General features: G+C 39.8%; 1 protein-coding gene across 6 annotated transcripts in view; it reads right to left on the bottom strand.

Annotated features, from left to right (window-relative positions):
* COBL (cordon-bleu WH2 repeat protein) overlaps positions 1 to 22,098 on the bottom strand; it is a 156,556-nt gene that overhangs the window by 110,883 nt on the left and 23,575 nt on the right. For all 6 annotated transcript variants that reach the window (XM_031503982.2, XM_077785100.1, XM_077785068.1 and 3 more), the window contains exon 2: positions 2,915 to 3,121. In XM_031503982.2, coding sequence (XP_031359842.1) covers positions 2,915 to 3,121 — 207 coding nt within the window. The remainder of the gene's footprint in view (positions 1 to 2,914; positions 3,122 to 22,098) is intronic.

Here is a 22,098-nt window from a genome sequence, read left to right as displayed (position 1 = left end):
TTACTTTTAGTTCACTTATAATAATCTTAAGTGATACTAATTATCTACAGTATTTATATTTTCAAATATAATCTAGTGTACCTCATTGTTCTGTGAACTGCTTTCCTGAAATTACAGAATCATTTTTCATTATGAATATGCCCAGGGCACAGATTTGCAAATTTTTTTGAAGCAGAAAAATTATTTCCCCAGGGTAGCCAAAAAAGAGATTTTGCAGAATACAGTTTTAATGATGGCAACAAAAATAATGAAGATTTATGGCAGTATAAACAAAAGCAGATTTTTCCGAAATGTCCTTCCATGAGATCATTACAGATAAACAGTGAGCAGGGAAAGTAATTAATTACCTGCATTGGCTCTTACACTTGCCTCAAACAAAAAAAAAAAGAAAAAAAAAAAAAGAAAAGTTACCACATTTTTTAAAATCCGGTAACTTCATCACTTAATGTTTACCCCTGAGTATCATTTTATTTCATCGCTATTTAGATCCCAATATTAAAACAATGCAAAAAGTTGAAAAAACCTGGGCTTTCCTACAAACCTGGAGACTTAGGACAGTTTACCCCCTAAAAGTTTCAGATAATCTTGACATTATTATTTTTCACTATTCCACATACCTAAAAACAAAACCAGGGCTAATATATAGAAAACTGCATCTTCCACTCATTAGAAAGAACATCATTACACATGAGACTGATGCCACTGTAATACATGGCTTAGAGAATACTCTTTTCTCATTTCATAGCTTGTAAGGATGATTAATCCTAATTAAACTTCCTCAGTTTCTATCATCTTCCACTTCCCACAGCTGGCTATCAGTGTCACTAACTTCTCCAAGTCTTCAAGCTAGCACAAGGGGGGAACAGCCACTGCCTAGGTTAGGCCCCAGTGATGTGCAGATTAGCACATTAAAACAAGCAGGAACTTTATTGCCACCTAAATTAGAGGCATATATCTGTCACGCAAACCCTGGAGAGAAATGAGCACCTTCACAGAAAAGAAAATTTTGGTTGCTTGGAATGCTTAATGAAGATGGAACAAATAACCTCACAGAAATGCATGAAGTTTCATATTTGCTATTTTTTCAGGTTTTTGTCTACAGACTAAAGACTCCAATAAACAAAACACTCAGTCTCAGTGTACGGGATACATAATGATAAACACTTGTGTGAGACACAGAATATTTACTATACAGGGACTTTCTACTTGTTCTTTGCTCCTGTAGCTTTTATGTTCTTCAAAAGTCACATTAAAAGACCACTCTTGGACTGCTTGCTTTGGAGGGAAAAAAAAAGTTTCCAACCTTCTGGCAATTATCTATGTCTCAAGATAATGCATGAATATTATCCTCTTGTCAGCTTGCATTTGCCATTGAAACACCACCTTCCTTTGCGATACAATGGTCAGCGAGTTTCATGTTCTGTTCCACTTACCAGGCCTGCTCTCTTCTTTCTCTGATTAAGTCCAAATCTCCTTATAAAAACTCTATCACTACACATCTTATCTGAGAGTTCTGATAAGTAGTGCTTTCCTTTCAAACACCCACATGTTGCACTTGTCTTCCAAGAGTGGATAAGTGAAAGAGAAAAAAGCATATGAGAAAAGCAGGGGGAAGAAAGAAGTCCCAGACACCAAACATCAGTTTATACATCCTCCTCAGCCATCAAAATGGGTTATGAGGGAAACAGTCAACACAGACTAATATATGAGACCAGACCTGCATTCTGCTGGAATGCAGACTAACTACTGCTATAAATGCAGGTACTGAAATCATTAATTGTAAAATAACCACAGATTCTGATTTATCAACAGGCACTTACATGTCACAGTTAAGACAGCCAAGATACACAGAGTATCACCCCCCTATATCAGAAAGCACCAGCCCATACAGAGCAACACCTCTTTAGAAAGCTTCAGGCTGCTGCTCTTTATTGCCCCTCAGTCCAAAGTTTTATACGCTTCATCTTACATGCCTCACACCTGTGCCCTCTGCACCCTGTGGTGATTGGTCAGCACTGCATGTCTCATCACCTTCAATGCTGCTCACCTGTCCTGCACACCTGTAGCCCATTGGGGATGAGGCTCCACTGCAGCCCCACTCCCAGTTACCACAAACTGTGTGCCTACACCTACACACCTTTTGAATATGGTGTTACACTTTCTACAGTTTCTTGATTACTCCTGACCACAACATTGTTTGCTATGGTTTCATCATAGTATTGTTTATATTTTTGAAACTTCTCCGTATTATTTCCTAAAGTAATGTCTCCCTCTATCAAAACAATTTACACAGAAAGAATGAGGATAAAGAAGAGATCCCAAAGTGAAGAAAATTATCTCAAAATTACCTTTCTAATACAATTTGCTCTAGATTGTACCCAGTAAGTAACACGGGAAATCCCTGTCTCTTTCCATGGAAAAAAAAAATACACCTTTATATATAAAAGGCTTCTTAAATATGAGCAGATGCTTTGCTGTCTACACAATTGCACTGTAATTGTGAAGGCGAAATCTCTGAATGGGATGAATCATCCATCTTCCAAGCCTGCCTCCTGGCATGCCTCCAGGCACTCATACTGTCAGGACTGTCTGCCAGCAGCACCTACTTCCACTGCAGCGAGCCCACTCTGGATTGAGATGTGATACAACCTAAGCACAGTGACACTACTTGAAAGGGATAGATCTGTACATGTGCTGATCCATGGGGAAAACAGTGACACAACAGCAGCTAAATCCTTTTCGCCCCAGAAGAGAGGGTCCTTTATACTTGGCTCTCAGGACTCTGATGCAACAGCTGCTTAAAATGCAGAAAAAAGCATGACAGAGAAGCCCCATAAACTCAGAAAAGCAGCATCACCAAGCATCCCATGGGGAACAAAAGGCTTCAAAAAGTGGGAGTTGACCAAAGCCTTACCTTCCTTGCACTGTGCACTTCTGCTCCACCCCACTGGGTAAAACGACAGTGAAGTCCACCAGTCTGTTTATCATGTTCTCCTTCATGCTCACAAGGTTCTGATCAGAAATTACAGCCGTCTCTACAGGTGACTTAGGCTCACTGTGAATTCTACTTGCTGCAGAAGGTTGATTTGGTGGAGGAGGAGCACGAGCTTTCATTCTTTTCCTTGAGAAAGAAAGGCAAGAAGAAAATTAATAATTTCTTCCAAGAAAATCCAAACACATTACTAAGAAATATATGTTCTTTTAGCCATAATCTCAGACTATTTAAAAAAAATTCCTTTAATGCAAGTAATTTTTTTTCTTCATCATTAACCTTTTCAGTGGAGTTGCACTTTTATTTTTACATCCTCTCTAAAAATACGCTAATTTTTTAATGATGCACTCTCTCTTACTGTTTGCTTTCCATGCCCCAGGGGATGAATCAGTTCCATAATTAGGATATGATATAATCGTTTTTCTGTTGAGTATGAAGCATACTCCTATGAAGTGAGAAACAGAAATGCTGGGTCCAGTCCAGACCTGACTCAAGAAAGAGTTGTATTTATGTACATGAATGTTTCCTCCAAGTCAGAATGGCAGCAGTGGAAGCAGGGTGAGGTTTCATTCAGCTATATTTGGGTTCCACAGTATTACTCTACTTGGAACATTGTCTCTTCCTCTGCTCTAAGTTAGTAGTATTAAATCTGGCTCATGGTACTTCATAGGGAAGCACCATGAAAAGGTCAGCTGTGAATGATATCACCTCTTACCATGCAACACCAACACTACAGCTCTTTGAAAAGCACCCTGGAAAGAAACTCATTCTTCAGTAGCAGGCTATGCACCATGTGTGATATACAGAAAAGCTGCATCAGCTTGCACCAAACAGAAAGCATACTTCACAGAGATATAAACCCATCACAGACTTGAAGTTTACTTTTTTGGTAAACTGCCAGACAGATAAGCAACATATGTGTGCTGTTAAACTTCTGAATAGCTGGCCTCATACCAAACACATGTCTGAGAGGATTAACTCTGATGATTAATACTCCAGTGACCTCTTCTGACTAGATTTATGCTTAGTTTAAGTCAGATTTTAGTGTAACAGATGGAAAAAGCAGTAAAATATTTACTCAGAAATTACTGTACAGGCCTACAGCCTGCATTTTCTTAATCTGCCTGTTTTTAGGGTGCAGGAAGAGATTATGATTCTTCACATGATTTTCGCTCTGCAAACAACAAGAACTGAGGTCCAGAAAGGAAGAGTACAGAAAAAGCACTCTAACCCTTAAAAGCTGGAAAAGCTTAGTGGTCAAATCAGCCAAGGACAAAGCTGTGTTTAGGGGGGGAAAAAAAACCAAACCTGAACTGAAATACCAAATCAAACTCTTCTTTAATAAGAGATAACCTCTATTCTCACAGCTAAAAAGACTAAACAGAGTTTGGATTATAACTGTAAGCTCCTGGCAGAAGAAAAAAGTAATAGCTTTATCACATTAACAAAAAAATCCAAACCAAAAAAAAAAAAAATGTTCAGAGGCAATTCAAACCCTCCATACTTTGTAGTCAGTATTTGCATTTGACCAACTACCTCTGTGACATGTCTCAACTTGCAAAAATTCTTTGCTTCCTTGAAAATGCTCATTTCAGTGAGACCTTAGCAAAGCAGTGTTAAATCAGTAGTGATGAAGATACTGCCTTTCCATCCCTATATGCATAACAAATAGCATTCTCTACAGATATGCAAGGTGAGGTGCTAGTATAGATAAATTTGTCTTTTATCAGAAATTTCCTTGAACATTCAGTTTTTACCCTACATACACTGAGTGGGGCATGAAGTCGTCACTCACTAACTTGCAGCTCCTGAGCTCCTCCACATCCAGGTAATGATAAGTTCAGAGCATTAACTACTTTGACTCTCCATTAACTAAACTCTTAATTTATTTGTCTATTGAAGGAAGAAAAAAAAAGAAATTGGGTTTCATCTTTTCCTCAGATACCTTTATGTTTAGCTACAGTTGTTATTTGTAAGCAGGTTGTGAGAGACATGGGAATTTTGCATATATCCACATTCATGGCAACACAGCCTTACAATCATGCAGTTTAAGAATTTCACATCAATTTACAAATCATGTACTTCTTGCCCTTCATAATATCAACTACATCAACAGAAGTAGCTATAAAGCTACTATAAATGATAATTTGTTTATTAAAGCAAGCTTTTATTTTTTGTTTTTGCAGTTTGTTCTATAATGTGGAAGCTAATTCCAACATATTGCATCTGACAAAGTACCAAAGAGGGTAGAAAGAAAAGAAGCAGGCAAGTGTTCCGAGCCTGGCAGAACTAGTTGCAATTATGATGTAGCTTATAAATTCTAGATCTCACAGTGAAAAAAGGTAGAAGAAATAAAGCAATTGTAATAAAATAACTATGAAACTGAAATAGCTGAAGCCATAGACACTTGAAACTTCAGGGAAGAAATGAAGAAAGACTGAGTTTTGAAGCTAGTGAAAGAGCTGGAAGTAAATTGGGACTATGCTACACAAGGTGTCTGTCTGTTCCCTGGTGATAACATAAATCTTCCTGAGGTTTTCCATGGGAACAGAAAAACAAGGTCAGACGCCTTAATGAGAGTGTGATTTTTATCTTTTTAATATATTTTTTTAAACTTTTTAAGCACTCATCAGCCAATACTGAGGTTACAGACCTTGTATAAAACTGCTTGAGGTCGGGGGTGAGAGGGGGGCAGTGTGCACAGTGTGCCAGCAAATCAGGCATCACACCAACAGAAGCATCAGTCATACACTGACCAGCGATTCTCACTTTTACTCCATATAACATCTAACAATGCATTTTCTTTTTGGCATTATACAGACAGGGTCTTTTAGATACTACAATCCTCCTTTTCTTTTGTGCAGAAAGGACAGGGCAGGTCTGTTTCCTTCAGAGACATCAGAGAAAGGAAAAGGGAAAACATTCCCACTGCAGTCTCTCTAACCTAGCAACAGTTAGGTGACCTCATGTGAACTTTTCCACAACAGTGACTTATACATATTTTCATTGTGACTGCTTGAAATTCCTGTTTTTCAACATTTTCCAAATGATATATCTCAAACTATTTCAGTAAAAGCAGATGCCTCTGCAGTTCACATTTGTGGAGTGATATGTCACACAGATTTGCATTATATAGCAAACCTTCTGAAACATCTCTGTAGTAGAATGTAGCTCCATGAATTGCAGACTGAAATCCACAGATTTAGTTCTACCTTAATCTGACAAGAGCAGCTGCTTTTTCTGACAGGCTCCAGCAACTGCTGTCAGAAGGTGCCTAGAAGCCTGTTAATACTACTGAATGTGAGTGAGAAAAAAAAATTCATCTTTCTCTGTCAGAGCAACAATGGTTATAGAGGACAATATAAATCACTCCGCAATAAAAACCTTATTGTTACCCCCACTAAAATAATGTACAAAGAAAGTGAGTGATTTAAAAGCCTGCTTTAAGCATGGGAAGCAAGGGTACTTTCCATGCTATAACCACAACATACTATAAAAAAGTTGCATACCATTCTTCAGTGTGAGATAAATTCAACCTAAATTTAGTTCAACAGCCATCTTCTGTCCACAAACATCTTTCACTGTTCTCACTACTGAGATACCTGTTAAGACCCTGTATTAGGTCCTAGTCTGCAGGAGAAGTTACAAGTGGGAACATTTCAGATCTATGATCAAGTTTAACTCATGGTTACACAAATACTTCCATCCAGTCCTTCAGACAAAGACAGTGAAAACAAGCAGCCGATTAGAATACACAAATGTACAGGGGCTTTTCTTTTGAGGCTTGAGCTATTTATTCTTACTTAACTGTAAATGGGAAAAATACATTAAGTCATGAAATAACTAGGCGGAATATATAAATCAACTACCAGCACTGTTCTCAGTAAAAGCACAAGGTTTCTCAAAATGGAAAAGGAAAACCAAGGAAACTGACCTGTTATGGTTGCAGCTACCACTCACTAATAAGATCAATGTTTCTGTAGTTCAGCACAGAAGAAATGAAGTTTCATGAGATTATGAACTTCAAGACAAGGTAACACAAGCCCTTTGGACCTACAACCTATTAATATATAACTACCAAGTAACAGGATGTAACCTTGACTTTACAATTCTATCCCAGAAAAACTTAATCTATCCTTTGAGCAGCAGTGGTCCTGGGACTTCCACGCCCAAGGCAAAGCTATGCAGAGATTGCCTTTCTTCAGATAAGGTCTAACACACACACACACACGCACAAAAAGAAAAAACTGAAACAGTGAAATGCTACCCATTTCCACTATTCCCAATGAATTATCCTCTCTGCCCTGCAAAACAAAGGCAACTTAACAGGTATAGAACAGACTTAATTCCATGCATGTCAGCAGGACTTTTGCAAGTGCTCCATAATTCACCAGTTTGTAGAATCTGGTTCTTTCTATGCAAAATTTCTCTCTAACTATGCATTTTAAACAAGCAAGAACAGCAACAACAAAAACATAAACACACACACACGCACACAAACACACAAACTGCAGAAAAAAAATTAAGAATATAAAAATACAGAAGAAAAAAACCCCAAGACACCTTAAAAACCCCACCCAACAACAAAACCAAGAAAAATCCAATACAAAACAAAACAAAACCTCAGCCATTCCTTACCATAGAACTATGGGAAACATTCATTTTTTATGCACGGACCAACTAGCAGTCTAGTCAAGTCGATTTGCAGTCTGGTCAAAAGGCTCAAATAGGTGCAAAGGGTTTTTCTGTGACAGTTATGTATAATTCATCTCATAATCAGGAGAAACAAACTGAGCAAGCAAGTGCATAGTGATGAGAAAATACAGACACAACACCTCTTGGGTGAAAACCAGGAAACATGGGAATAAACATTCTTGATTTTCAGGTGATTGGACTCCTACAGTCTTTTGAGGGGAAATTTGTGTAAATAAGCAGGAAAAAAATTACAAATGAGTATGTTCATTTGCTCCCTTTCCCCTGGCAACGTGCACAGAAAAGTCAGAAGCCTGGCCCTGAGGCACACACCTCATACTCCACCAAGATGCAGCAAGGTAGAAGTCATTCATGCTCAGTGATCTAACTTGTGAAGGCGATATCTTTCAGAGAACATTTCCTTTTCATTCTTTCTTTGTTTCTTATGGCAAAGTAAAGACAACCCAGACCACTGGCTAGGAAAGGCACAACCACTTTATCAGAATAAACAGCAAGCTAAATTTCCTCTTTGTAAGTAAAATCCTTTCAGTTTCTGATGCAGCAGCTCAGAAAAATTGTAACATACACAACAAAAATATAAAGGAAATACAAACAGATCAGCAGCAAGATAAAGGCACCTCAAGAATTCTGAAAATGGAAACCAAAAGCAAAACAAATCTCAGAGAGACTGAGAACAGACTGCAGAAGAGCATGATAATGTTTGTAACTACAAAAGAGGCACAAATTCATCCAGACGCCCTTACAGCATAAACTAGAACTCCATTCCACTTTGCCATCTATAATATTTAAATTAGCCAGTTAAATTAAAAACAAAAATACCAAAGAACATGCTCAAGTTTATTTTGTCTATCACAGGCTAAATGTATCAATTAATTACAATTATGTGCAACACAAGTATTGTAAACTTTTAAATGTCTCATATAGGTTATAGGTCTGTAATGTATTACTATTGACAGTAACATGTTCCCAATATTATTTTAAAATATTTTGGTAAAATTAATTATATTACACAAATATTACACTTTCTAAAGAGCTGAAATTTTCAGCAGACTCTAAGAATGAACGATTACTAGTGGATATGGCTCAGGCAACAATCGGGATTATCTACTTAATTTTTTTAAAATAAATTGCTGCTCTGTTTTAGCAGTTGTAATCTGAATTCCATGGCTACTATAGTACGTAATTATTTTATGCTTTTCTCTTTTCAAACATTTATTGGAATTTCATATTACTTGTAAAAGTTCATTCAATTTTTAAGGCAGGATCACACTGACAGGTACAATGAAAATTATTTCCTTGCGGGCATGATAAAGTCACCCAAAATAGACAAGAAAAAATAATTTGTTTCTGGCAAAGAAATGAAAGTTATTTAATTATATTTTGATCTTCCATTTGATTCTACTGAAGAGAAACCCTACAGCTTTATGTATTTTAAAAATAAAGTTTTTATGCCAGAAGAAAAAGAAATAAAGACCAGAAGCAAATAGAATGAGCACATCTGTAGAGAGGAAGCAGGGATTGAAGTACACAATCATTGTTGCCCAAGGGTGAATTTAAAGCAAAATAAACAGTAATCAAGGTGAGATGATACAGCTTAATGGAAGTAGTTCCTAATATTATCTCTCTAATTTCAAACTTTTCACCAACTTAATCAATCATTTAAAAGTGTTGGGCTGCAGTTTCCCGGTCTCGGATGTGCCAGTGAATAACGGTTATAAAATTTGCTACCAGAGGCATCTCCCCATATATGACCCATTTCATGAGAGGCTGAAATGTGTTCCAACACACAGCAGAGACCTAGCCACTCTGGTCCTTGTGAAACATTGCATAGCTGCCACAGAAGAGAAAACAGGCTTCTGCCCAGCCAGGACTTGGACTCCTGCCCTGACACAATGGAGCTGAACTGCTGAGGGCTCACCCTCTGACAGGAAGGCTAAATGATCTGTTAGCCTGTGGCTGGTATCCTCAAGTAATCATGTTTTTATACATCACCCACACTTTTGATTAAGAATCATAGTGTACTATCTTCCAACAAGAGCCTAATTCTCCTTCCAGTAACTAAGGCATTCCCTCATTCCCTGGTACAGAGCAGCTGACATACCAATTTCACAACAGATTGATTTTTAGGACCAGAAGAAGCCAGAAGCACTCTAACCTGACCTCCTGTGCTTATCTTACAAACCAGGACATGGGGTCATGCAGTGCTCCCCACTGCTACTTCAGAAGGCCCTCTGAATGAAAGCAGGGATGGACCTGGACATGGGGTGGGCTTTAATGATCAAGGAATAACACTGGAACCTACCAATGCTTTTACATGTAGCAACCACAGCCATGCCAGGGAGCCTAACAGGTCTACCTGTAGCAGTTCTCAAAACAAAGTAGAAGACAAGCCCTAAAGAAAATATTTTAAAAAGCAGCCAAATCCCCAGATTTGGGTACGTGCCTGCTGCAGTAATGAAAACACTGCCTGAATAAGCACTGTAAGGTCTGTATCACTAATAACTGTATCATAGGATTTTTGAGATACCACCCACACGTTCAGTGTGTGGCAAAGACCACACTATGAGCTGGTGCCATGCTGTACAACTCCATTGGGTTGCACATCAGTAAAGAAGAATGAAATGGGAGAGCAGTTAACCTTATTTAATTATTTACCTAATCTGCTGAATCACATGCTGAAGAAAAACAGAAGTCTCTGGTGGTTAAAGGCAAGCAAGCACAGGTAAGTTCTATTTTGGAAAGGTAAAATTCTGCAATCTAAAATATAGCAATATCTAATCTCTCAGTCAGAGATACACAAATAGTTTTAACTCTTTAGCTTGGGAGATGTGATCCAAACAAAATGACACCAACAATTCATGCTGGAGGATGGGTAAAAAGCTTCACCTTCAAAAAAACGTGGTCTGGAAAAGCAAAGTAGAAAAACAGCACTCCAGGCAGGAATGGTGAAGCTTTGCTCTTTTCGCAACAACATTTGACATAAGTGAAGCTGCAGATGAACTGAAACATGAATACAGGCAATAAACATTTAAGCTTTAGGACTCAAATATGTTTAATCATCACCACCTCAACTAAAACTGTCAGTTTCATGCTGACCAAAATCAAAAGATTGCTGTTAAACTGACTTTCAGAGAAAACAGTAATGCAGTAGTGCAATGCATTCAGTGAACAGTATCCCTACCAGTATTTTTGACTTCTTCTTCATTTTTCGCAAACTCACAATGTTTTTTCCCCATTTATCAAGTAATCATCAATTAGTCTCATCCCATTCCCTGCAAAAATAATATTAAAATAAAGAAAACACTTAAGGAAAACATCATATTGCTTGTGCTCAGCTGAAATATTATCCAGTTTCTTCATCTGTGACTATATCAGACTGCTTTGCATTGTATGCTTCAATGGGAAACAGGAACTCTACTATTTTTATGCTATTGATACATAAGCATAATGGCCTTAGTTAAAAAACCAAACCAAACAAATAAAATGCCAACGTCATCCAAGCTTGCGGGGAAGCTGGACTCCAGGACAGTTTGGATGGATGAAGACGAGAGATCTCTGAAGGCTGCTCTTAGAATATCAGGTTTATTAGGGATGGTGAAAGGTCTTGCTTGGAGCTGCCAGATGCAGCAGGTGGCAAGGCCTGAGGGAATGGGGGAGGGGAGAGACAAGGGGTAGAGGGAGACAAGAGGATGCTCCAGGAGAGGGTGGAAGTTCCAAGAGGGGGGGAGTTCCAAGAGGGCGTCTGGCCCCTCGGAGACCCCTTATCAGGGGGCTTCAAGGTGGGCTGGAACAAGACTTGGGCCAATGGGGTCACAGACACTTGATGTTTTAGGGGAGGGTTACAGGTGTGGGATGAACCACACATTTTGGGGGTTGAGATGGAACAGTCCATCTGACCTTTGGACCTATCTGTAGGTAAGGACATTGTCCAGCCAGTAGGGCGGATTGTTTTCATCCTGGCTGTACTATCATAAATCTTTTGCCAGGCAATCATATTTATTCATCCTCCCCAACACAAGCTAACATCCTAAATGTACTTAAGAGAGAAAGTCAGAATACTGATGCTTACCCTGTAAAATGCCCAATCCCTATTACCAGGGCACTCAGTTCTATTCTCTGTGCTCTCAAATCATCACTGAGCTGTTAAAGATGTTCAGTTAAGCAGATAGCAGGCTACAACCATGCAGACAAGCCACTTGCACACTGAATTCTCTGCAGAAGGCAAATACTATGGTGTAAGTGCAAAAAACATAAGGTTAAAAACTCTTTCAAGACAACTAATGAGAATTCTCAGCATTATTCATGAGGTTATAGTCAGGTTCATTTTGGTTAACTGGACTCTTACGAACCATGCTCGCCTGTGGAAAAAACTGTCAGGAGACAAAGCAAGAGTATTTCCAAGCAGGCTGGAAGCACTGGTGGCCTTCTGCATGTTGTGGGCAAATGGTCATCCTTCAGATGCACTCACTCTGCTTGCTACCTGTCAGCTGCGGTTTTGCGAGGATGCCACAACCCCATGATGAGCTCTCTAGGTTTGGAAAGGTACCTTACCAGTTCTAATAGGCTTTGCCAATACACAATAGTCTTTATCATATTTATTAACAGTGAATCATGTCAGTAATGAACAGATGATTTGTTTCAATGACTAAATGTATGGTTTCTCAAGCCTGAGGCTATCTCATAAACACTTGTACTGCGTGTTATCCCTGAAATGATAACCACACTGTTCAGATTTCAGTGTGGTTGTCCTTTCTTAACCTCTTATCAATAATCACCTTCAATAAAAGTTTATTGCTTAGCAACACTGATTTATAAACTCTCCTGTAGTGACTTGCACAGTCAACTAACTTGTAAATTCAAGGTGCATTTGCACTGCATTTTTTGAGAAAAGGTATCCCAGATTGCGCTCTATTTTTGTACTCACACACTTTTAACCTCACTATCACTTACTGTGAATCACTCTCTAGAGGCCTGAAGACCACAGATTAGTGCTCCTTGCAGTAAACTGCTTGCCCTATTCCCACAGAAGATGGAATAGTTTGGAAAGAATCAAGGAAAAACAATATATATCATTAATGAAATTCTGATGTAATTTTCTGTGCTGGGTAATTCCTAGGTTTTATAATATGCTTAGAAGCCAGTGGGCAATTCAGTGGAAAACTACTAAAATTACTACAGAATATTATTCCTACCTGTTTCAACTAGAAACAGCCTTAAAACAGTGTCTCTCTGAGGTGCAGATGGGGAAGAATTGTTTAGTATGATTAACCTGCTTAAATAGGTACATGCTGGTGAACACTAACACCTGTTACTCTGAGATGACAGATCATCATTCCTCATTCAGTGACAACGCTCTAGGAATACACAGCTGAAGCTCATTTCATCTATTCACCCTGACACAAACAGATCCTACAAAACAGACAGGTGATGGTCATTAAGGGAGACTTTTCAGAATTACACCTGTGTTATTCCACCTGCCTCCACTCAACTGTCTGCAAATAATGACACCATCACTGATACTTTAGAAAACCCTGATGTACTAAAGAAAAGGACGCAGACAAAAGTTAAAGGCTCTGACCAGAGTAAAGAGGCATCCTGGCCCAGTTCCAAAGCACCCCTTGGGCCCAAAAGGCTTCTCATAACATTAGAAAAATATACTTCTAGGCAGGAATTAAATTAATAAAGAGCAACTACCCCAATGTGTTTACAAGCTGCAGGCTAGAAGGTATCTCTGCTTTTGAAACCTGGTAAGTTTCTTCAGCTACAAGGATCCAGGCAGGAGACACACAAAACACAGCAGGCAGGACTACAAAAGCCATTTACTTTCCAGCTTTCCTTGTGCTCTCTTAAAACGGGAAGTGCCTCTGTGCTTCCTCTGAAGTTCACTTGCCCTTGGAAAAGCACTTGTGATGGTTTCATGGCTGACCTTACATCAAATCTCCTGGGGCAGACAAGGGAAAGCTGTACCCAAGTGCAGTGCCCACTGTTCCCCATATATTCAAAAGACCATATCTGCTGACATATTGGAAGATAAGCAAGATGACAACTTACCTTGAATTTCCTGATCTAGAAGACAAAAGGTATTAATCTACCCTGTTGTTCTGTTTTTTTTTTTCATCTGCAGTTAATCTGTAAATTCTAACTGGAGAAAAATACATGACATGCGAGAAGCCAGCACCTGAATTATAGGGCTGATAAGCTTCTCTTTGGAGCTAGAAAAAAATCCGCTAAAAGATCTAACAATGCATTTTTTTGTGAGATATAGTTTACATTCACTCACAGAGAAAAAGAATCAGAGGTGCCAGGACATTCCTTACCCTCCCTAATCATCTTAATTAGCATTTATAATTCAGTCTTAATACATGCTCCATCACACAGCAAGGAATCACATGCAGCAGTACATTACATGAAGGTTAACGAGACAAAAAATGCAGTGTCAATGAGACAAAGAAATACCCAACTTTGAAACAACAGTCTAAACTGCTTCCAGACCCTGTACTACTTGGATGCCACATGTGCTTTTATCAGGAAATCTCACAGCTTCAGCTGACTTTCTGTGTACTTTTCTGGTGCTGATTTGGTTAATTAAATTTCTTATTAGAACTACAAGTACTTTAGTTTCATTTTTATGATATTCTCTTCTTTTGAAATGACACAGGAATCAAGTACTTCTGGGTTTAAACTAAAATTCAAGTATTTTGGTTTATTAAGAGCAAATCATAAATTTAAGTAAGAAACCCCACTCCAATTCTACTATGCAGGTGAGAGACCTACACCAGAAAATATAACCAAAAAGAATACTGCAGATGTTAGCACGCTAATAACACCAAACAGGAGAACTCTGAAGTGTAATCCTGATTTATTAAGTAAGAAAAGAAGGGTTTTAATGATTTTTATATTCCAATAAACTAATTTTTTTTAGTTAATGTCCATTTAAAATTCTGTTTAATGTATCCTGTAGGCATATGTGTTACTGAATGGATTTTAAATCTCTCAAAACCAAAAATTATATAGGCCCCATGCAGTGCAAACTAGAGCACATTATGAAGAAAATCTTGATAAATCAGGCATGTTAACACACCCAGACAGTATCAAATGAGAGAGGAAGGAGCCAAGTGCCCTCCCTCTTTATCACACACATTCAAATTAGGGATGATTATTGTGGGCATTTTACTGATGTGTGGCACTGGCTCAGGACACAGGAAACAGGCAGGAGTCAGGACCATTATGGACTTTACTGAGTAAACCAAGACTTTCCTGTCAGCAGACTGGGATCCACAGGAAAGGCGTTACATGTTATCCATGAGAAAACATCACCAACAAACTGAAGGCATCTGCTGGTGAGGAGCTTTAAATGCTGCTCAAGAGATAACTCAATGCAAACATGCTTGAGGCTGCCCTGTAACTACTGATGGGGCATCACAGCAGTGATTGCAAGATTTTGTAGACATGTCTGAGCCAGCTGCACACTCAGCAGAGCCTACAACACCCACACAGGAAGAAACAGGATATATTAGACTACCTCATAACATGAACTGCCACAGTTATACAGAAGTGGCAAGCAGCACAAATACTTCAAATGCAAGCAACAAAAAATGGTGATTTAGAGCTGGACTTTTAACCAAGAGACTTCCATCTCCTTGTCAAAACCAAAGAAGCAGCAGCATTAATGACATGCAATTTCCTCCAGGTTCCTTATCTTGTCTGAACTACTTTTCGTATCAAAAAGGGTGACAAGCCTCACAAGCTCTTTTCAGTGCTGGAGCACTTAATGACTGTCTTCAACTCTGGACCTTATCCTGAAGCTGTCACCTCACTGGTTACAAGGCCTCTTCTCCCTACCAGCCACCAACTTTCCAGACACATGAAAAGCTAGTACATTAACTTTTCTTTATCTCTTGTCATTTAAACTGAAATCAAACTAACCAGTGAATAAAACAATTACTAATAATAAATACAGGCAAAAAGCATAATGAAATAAACTTCATCTTATATTTACCATTGCATGGCCACATAAGCTGTTGGCAGACTCTGCTGAAATAAGGGTGTCTGTCCCATCTGAAAGCCCCTACCTGGCAACAGTGAATAAAAATACAAGTTTGTAAGTGTTTGACTACAGAGTTTCCTCCCCACAACTGATGAAAGCCAGAACAAAGGTATCCTGGACTCAATTAAGTCAGTAGGACTTCTGCCACTGATGCTGCAGAAAGCCAAATTTTCATTCTGGCAGAACCTCAGCAGAGCTCAGTTTCACCTCTGTGCTGACAGCCCCACTTGCTGGCTCCCCCTGTGAGAATGCAACCTCCAGGTACCAGGAGAATGAGGAGCATCAGCAGCATAGCACCTATGGAAGCTGTGGGAAGTGGAGAGCAACTACATGGTACTGCCCTGGGCATCCAACCAGCTGCCTTTTAGCTATGCAAAGGCACAGTTCTCTTAGATGCTCTTACTACGTCTTACAGAAAACTAGAAGAATACAACTAAGGCATTAAAATAATAAAAGGAGAGAGAGGAAAAAAAAATTAAAAAAGCAAGCAAGGCTATCTTCATGTGTTACCACCCTGACTTTTTACCATTTCCGACTCTAAAATGAGTCAGAGAGGTCAAGGAAATCTGAGGACACCAGATAAAGTCAGACCTGCCACACCACAGTTTCTCTGCCACCTCCTCTGAAATAGGAAGGCCAGTGGCATAGTGATAATTGGTGAAATTACCAGCATAGAGAGAGCACTCCCTGAGCCAGCGACTAACAGTTGCTCACTTGACGCATGTTGCCACTCTGCTTCCCAAAGAGAGATGAGAACACTCAACTCAACTGCTAGCAAGCGAATCTAGCATCGCCTCTCTTGCTTATTTGACTTCCCAGAAAGGAAAATCCTGAATGCAGCCTACAAAGCCATGTTCCTCCAAATAATCTCTTCTGAGCCCAACATAAACTGCAAAGCAACAAAGCAGGAGAAACCCAGAGTTACAGCCAAAACAAAAGTGAAGGGGCTTGCTCCCTTCATGTTCTAATTCTAGCCCTGAAGAAAAAAAGAGTGGTGCAATCCAAGTTATTCCTGCAAGCTCAACTGACCCCTGTACTTCAGGTAAATGCTGCTGAAATAACATGGGCTACTCACAACAGCATGGGAAGGAAGGGTGCACTCTCCTGCCAGGAACACAAAAGCATTTCCACAGCCACAGTTCCTGCACAGCATAATTTGACAAAAGCACAGGCCTGCTTCACACCTTCACATGACATACAGCATGTATATATATGCATTATCATGCACATATATCTGATGTAGAGAGAATGCTATCAGGCCATATGCCATAATTTCTGCTTCTGAGTCAGTAATATATGAAAAAAAGGACTAAACAATATACAAATAATATTCACTGTTTAGATTCAGCTGCTCCTGTACAGCATTGCTTTATCTTCTATCAACTTCCTCTACAAAAATATGAATAAAGAAATTATTATAGACATCTACTGACACAGGCACAAGCAGATCCTGTTGATCACTCCTTGTTCCTCTATGAAAGGATGCCACCAAATGCTGACTTCAAAGTAAGTACATTTCCAACTCAGATTGCAGTTGCCCCAGGCCTCCCAGCAAGCTAAATTCAATCTCGCAGCATCTGGGAACAGATCAGCCCAGCCAGTGAAAGATGAATGTGTTTAGGAAACTGCTTGACCAAACATTTTTTTCTCCACCCTGAGTAGGGGGTGACAAAATTATATGACAGAAATATTACCATGAGATAATGGAAGACATGAGAGATTGTAACCACTTGTAAATCATCACTACCCATGTTCAGAGCCAGGGAAACAGACATGGAAGCATTCATACACCCAGACATGGAGGCATTTGTGCACCATGATCTTAAGCTGTGCCAGGGGAAGTTCAGGCTACACACTGGAAAAAAATTCTTCGCAGAAAGAGAAGCCCATTCCAATGGCTGGGCATTAGAATGGGCTGCCCAGGGAGGTGGTGGAGTCGTCATCCCTGGAGATATTTACAAAAAGACTAGATGTGGTATTCAGTGCCATGGTTTAGTTGATAAAGTGGTGTCAGGCCTTAGGTTGGACTTGATGATCTCTAAGGTCTTTTCCAGCCTAGCTTATTCTGTGATTCTGATGGCGTAATTTGTTGGCTATAATGTAAATATCACATCCTCACAAGAGGATGCACTAGATTTGACAGAGCAGTTGGTCTGTTACATCCAGAAGCACAGTAACAGAGTACACTGAAGGTTTTGCCTGGCATGCAAGTGTCAAAACCTATGCTCACTGATATCAACAATCACATATCCTTTGTGCTTATTATGAAGCAGCAAATGAATGCCCAGAAGCAGATGCCTCCTGACATATGCTTGACATCAGCAGCAAAAAGTCCACCTTGAGTGAATCAAACACTTCCATCTACTCAAGCCATGCGTGCAGGTAAGTCAAAGTATTATTTGCATGCAGCCCCATTTCCCTGTTAATATCTAAAGACTTATTAATGCATGAACCTTATTCAAATTATCCTGACCATGCTGTTTTTAAAAGCAAGCTATGCTTTATCACACATGTCCTTGACCATAGGATTAAGTCCAGAGAGACAGTGTAGGAAGAGGAAGAATTTCATTTCTACTACTGCTTCTTCTCTCAAAGCAAATAATAACTTAAAAATTTAATCTCTGACTGAATAAATACCTGGCATGTTGATAGTCTTGGCAAATGACAGCTAAATTAAACATATATGAATGGTATCACATAACAAGTTTAACCACTTATTTTTAAACTTGGAAGAGTCTGAACAATTGAAAATATCTGGGTTGGGCTTATGAATTCCACACACCCTTTTTTTTTTGTGCACTCAGTCTGCATAGCTGGTAGAAGAAGGTGACATGAAATGATGAAATCTGAAGATTCAGAAAAAAATTGAAACAGAAAGGAAAATAAAGCCAAAGAAAAAAAGGAAAAACTTCCTATAGTAGTGATATTAATGAGCAAATGGAATTTAGCTTAATATTACTTTTTATTTCTTCTGCAGAGTAGGATGGAACAGCCTTAGGGTAGAGAGAAAACCCTCTACATATGATATTAATATTGAAAACTTAGTGGTAGCATGAATAGAAAAAACACATAATAAAAATTACATTGCCTAACCCTGACCTCACTCAGCAGATTCTCTGTTGAATCAGCAAACTTATACCCACAAAGAACTGCTGTCAAGTAGACAAGCAGTGTGGTTTGTTGCATTTCATTACATGTATATACAAAATCAAATTTCTGTCAATCCCTAAACATCTTCATTGTTTAAAGAAGAAACAAGTGATATTAAAAGAAGTCTTATTCTGATTTCATTTGTATTAACAAGAAACTTTTACAAATAATTGTTTTTATCACCTTGTAGTGTCTTCTTCAGGTAGTCTGAAGAAAAGACACAGATATATAGAGCTCAAACACAGCTATGTATCTCCAAATATTTTCCTAGACAGTCTCTTGATATAAACTGGGGAAGGGGGGAGGGGGATGAGGCAAGAAAAAGTTTAGTTGAAGGACAGGTGTATAGGTTTGCAGCACATCTAACAAAAAAAGGTGGATACTCCTCCCAGTGCCCAACTGGCAGCTGCCAGCTGGGCTCATCCTGTTCCTGCATAGGGGCTTCCATGCCCTGCTGTGGAGCCAGCTGGAAAGGCTGTGTCACTCCTCACTGGGGCTGCCTTACCACCCTGCCAGTGATCCACAATACAGTTAAAAATCAACAACACCAGCAGAAGTGAAGATGCTGAGAAGAAATGTAACTTCACATTTGACTTCTCCAGTTCAGAACACTGCCTGGGAATCCACAGCTGAGGCACAAGCAGAGGCTGCTGGTCAGGAAGGTTCCATTCATTCCTCCGCTGCAGGCAGATCTCTCTACAACCCAGACAGACCCCTCCACCTCTTCAAGCTCATCCAGTTTGTCCTTCTCTGGAAACATGCATACTACAGCAAAGTGCTCACACACCACGGAAGAGGAGAACTGTCCTGACAACATGTCCAGTGACCTGGGCTGTCCGAGATCCAAAAGTGTCCTAAGCATCAGGCTGAGTGCAAGAACCCTTATGTGAGAAAATACAGCCTCTACTAGAGAACACCACCCAACAGGGTGTGGAAAGCAACACCAGCAGATCTCACTAAATTCCAGGTTCATGCCAGACCCCAAAAGGCATGAAAACAATGCAAAACTCTCAGGCCAATACACTTCTCCCCACCCTGAGCAACCCAGGCCAATTCACCCCATGTCAAACACAGGATGTGCCTTATGAAACTACACAAGAAAACTACGAAGGCCAATGAGAAACTTCACCTGAAATGGCAGAATTCATTGTCGTAAGGCCAGCAACACAGGATCACATGCTGCCTCAGGTTTTGGCAAGAGGGCTTCAGTCTTACCTTTGTCCTGCAGCTTTGGCTGGCAGTACACCAGAAGAAACTTCAATCACACTTTGAAAGTCTACCATTTACACAAGCTAGACCTCTTCTTTAATTGAAATGAACTCACAAAAATTCCATTAAATACAAAGATAAAATAAACCACACAAGCACCCAGTAAAATAAAATAATTAAAGAAATAAACAGTAGTTTCTTAAATCCAGCTCAGGGAATGCTCCTTCAATGTCAAGTGCTGAAACAAACCAACTGCAGCTTCCTTTTACAGTATCACCACACAGGGATGCAGCAACACATATGGATGGTGGCAGACAAGCTCTGTGTACTGTCTGAAACACAAAACCCCATTCCTCCATTTTTACTTTGGGTTTTCAATCGCCTTGTTACTCAATACATGCTAGTAAGCCAAGGATTGCAATCATTAAAATACTAACTTTTCACACAGATTACATTAGCAGCAATGGTCTTAAAAACAAAGAGACAAATTAGCCAAATTCTAACAGTCCTAGTAAATGTAGGATTTTCAAAAACATAACACTTTCAAAAAAAAAGAAAAAAAAGCAGCTCATGTCATAGAGATACCTGTCACTGTTAGTAAGGCATCTGAACAGCTGCAGACCTCTGCTCACACCTTGACACCCTTTTTTGAGAACTACAGTGGTGTGAACACAACTTTGAGTTCAAGAGCTTCCTGGTCATTTGCTGTGGCCACCTGTTGGTAAAATGGGCATGTAAAATATCATCAAGAAATATATATATATTTAAATTATTCACATGTAGAAACACAGAATGGTTTAGAGTTGGAAGGGACCTTAAAGATGTCTTCTACCATTACTACAAAAAAAAAAGAAAATGGCCTTAAAATGAGACAGTTCACTGTCTCATTCACTGTTAGGGTGATCAGGTATTGGAATAGGTTGCCCAGGGAGGTAGGTGGTGGATTCCTCGTCCCTGCAGATGTTCAAGAGGTGTCTGGATCTGGTGCTGGGTTAAGGGGTTACAGTGATAGGACTGGGTGGACAGCTGGATTGACTGAGCTTGAAGGTCTCTTCCAAACCTGATGATTCTATGATTCTTCCAACGCTCCTGCTATGGGCAAGGACACCTTCCCCTAAACCAGGTTGCTCAGAGCTCCATCCAGCCTTGCCTTGAACACTTTCCAGGATGGGGCATTCATAAGTTCTTTGGGCAACCTATTCCAGTGCTTCACCACCCCCGCAGCAAAGAATTTTTGCTAATATCCAATATAAACCTACTCTTTTTCAGTTTGAATCTATTTCTCCTTGTACTGTGACTACATGACCTTGTAAAAAGTCCTTCTCCAGATCTCCTTTAAACCCTCTTCAGGTTCTGAAGGTGCTATAAGGTCTCCCAGGAGCCAGCTCTTCCCTAGCCTAAACAACCCCAACTCGTGTCTGCCCGTTCTTCACAGGGGAGGCGCTCCAGCCTTCTTTAATGCTCCGTTTACACCATCGCTTCTGTTTTCGATTCTTTAAAACCTGTTATGTTTCTCTTGGGAGGGAAAAAAAAAAAAAAAAAAAAGGTCTGTTTGCTGCTGCCGTGCTGCCGGCAGTTTTAAGGCATGAACGCGGTCGGGCGTTTGCTCAGCAGGGAGCAGAGGGGCGGAGAGGCTCAGGCGTCGCCTGGGGGAGCTCTGAGCTCTGCCGCCTCCTCCGCCTCCTCCTCCTCCTCCTTTCCCTCAACCTGAGCCCAGCCCGGCCGGAGCTGCCCGCGCCCCGCGCTATTCCGGCGTGTCAGAGGGGACGCTCCCACTGCCTTTGTAAATAGCGCTTTAAAACACTATTTTTAGCTCTTGCCTTCTTATTGTTCACTGTGGAAAACAAATACAGGAGCCAAAAGAGAAATCCCCTTTTCACTGGCAAAACTGCGCTACTTGCGCCATCATTAGTGAATGAACTTAATCGAATCACAGAAGGCGTCTGGGCTAACTGCGGGCCCGGGGGAACAGCTGTCTGGCTGATTT

This window comes from Lonchura striata, chromosome 1, assembly GCF_046129695.1.
Source record: "Lonchura striata isolate bLonStr1 chromosome 1, bLonStr1.mat, whole genome shotgun sequence".
NCBI lineage: Eukaryota > Metazoa > Chordata > Aves > Passeriformes > Estrildidae > Lonchura > Lonchura striata.
Note: the sequence above shows the minus strand (reverse complement) of the source record. Positions and strands in the feature narration are given on the sequence as shown.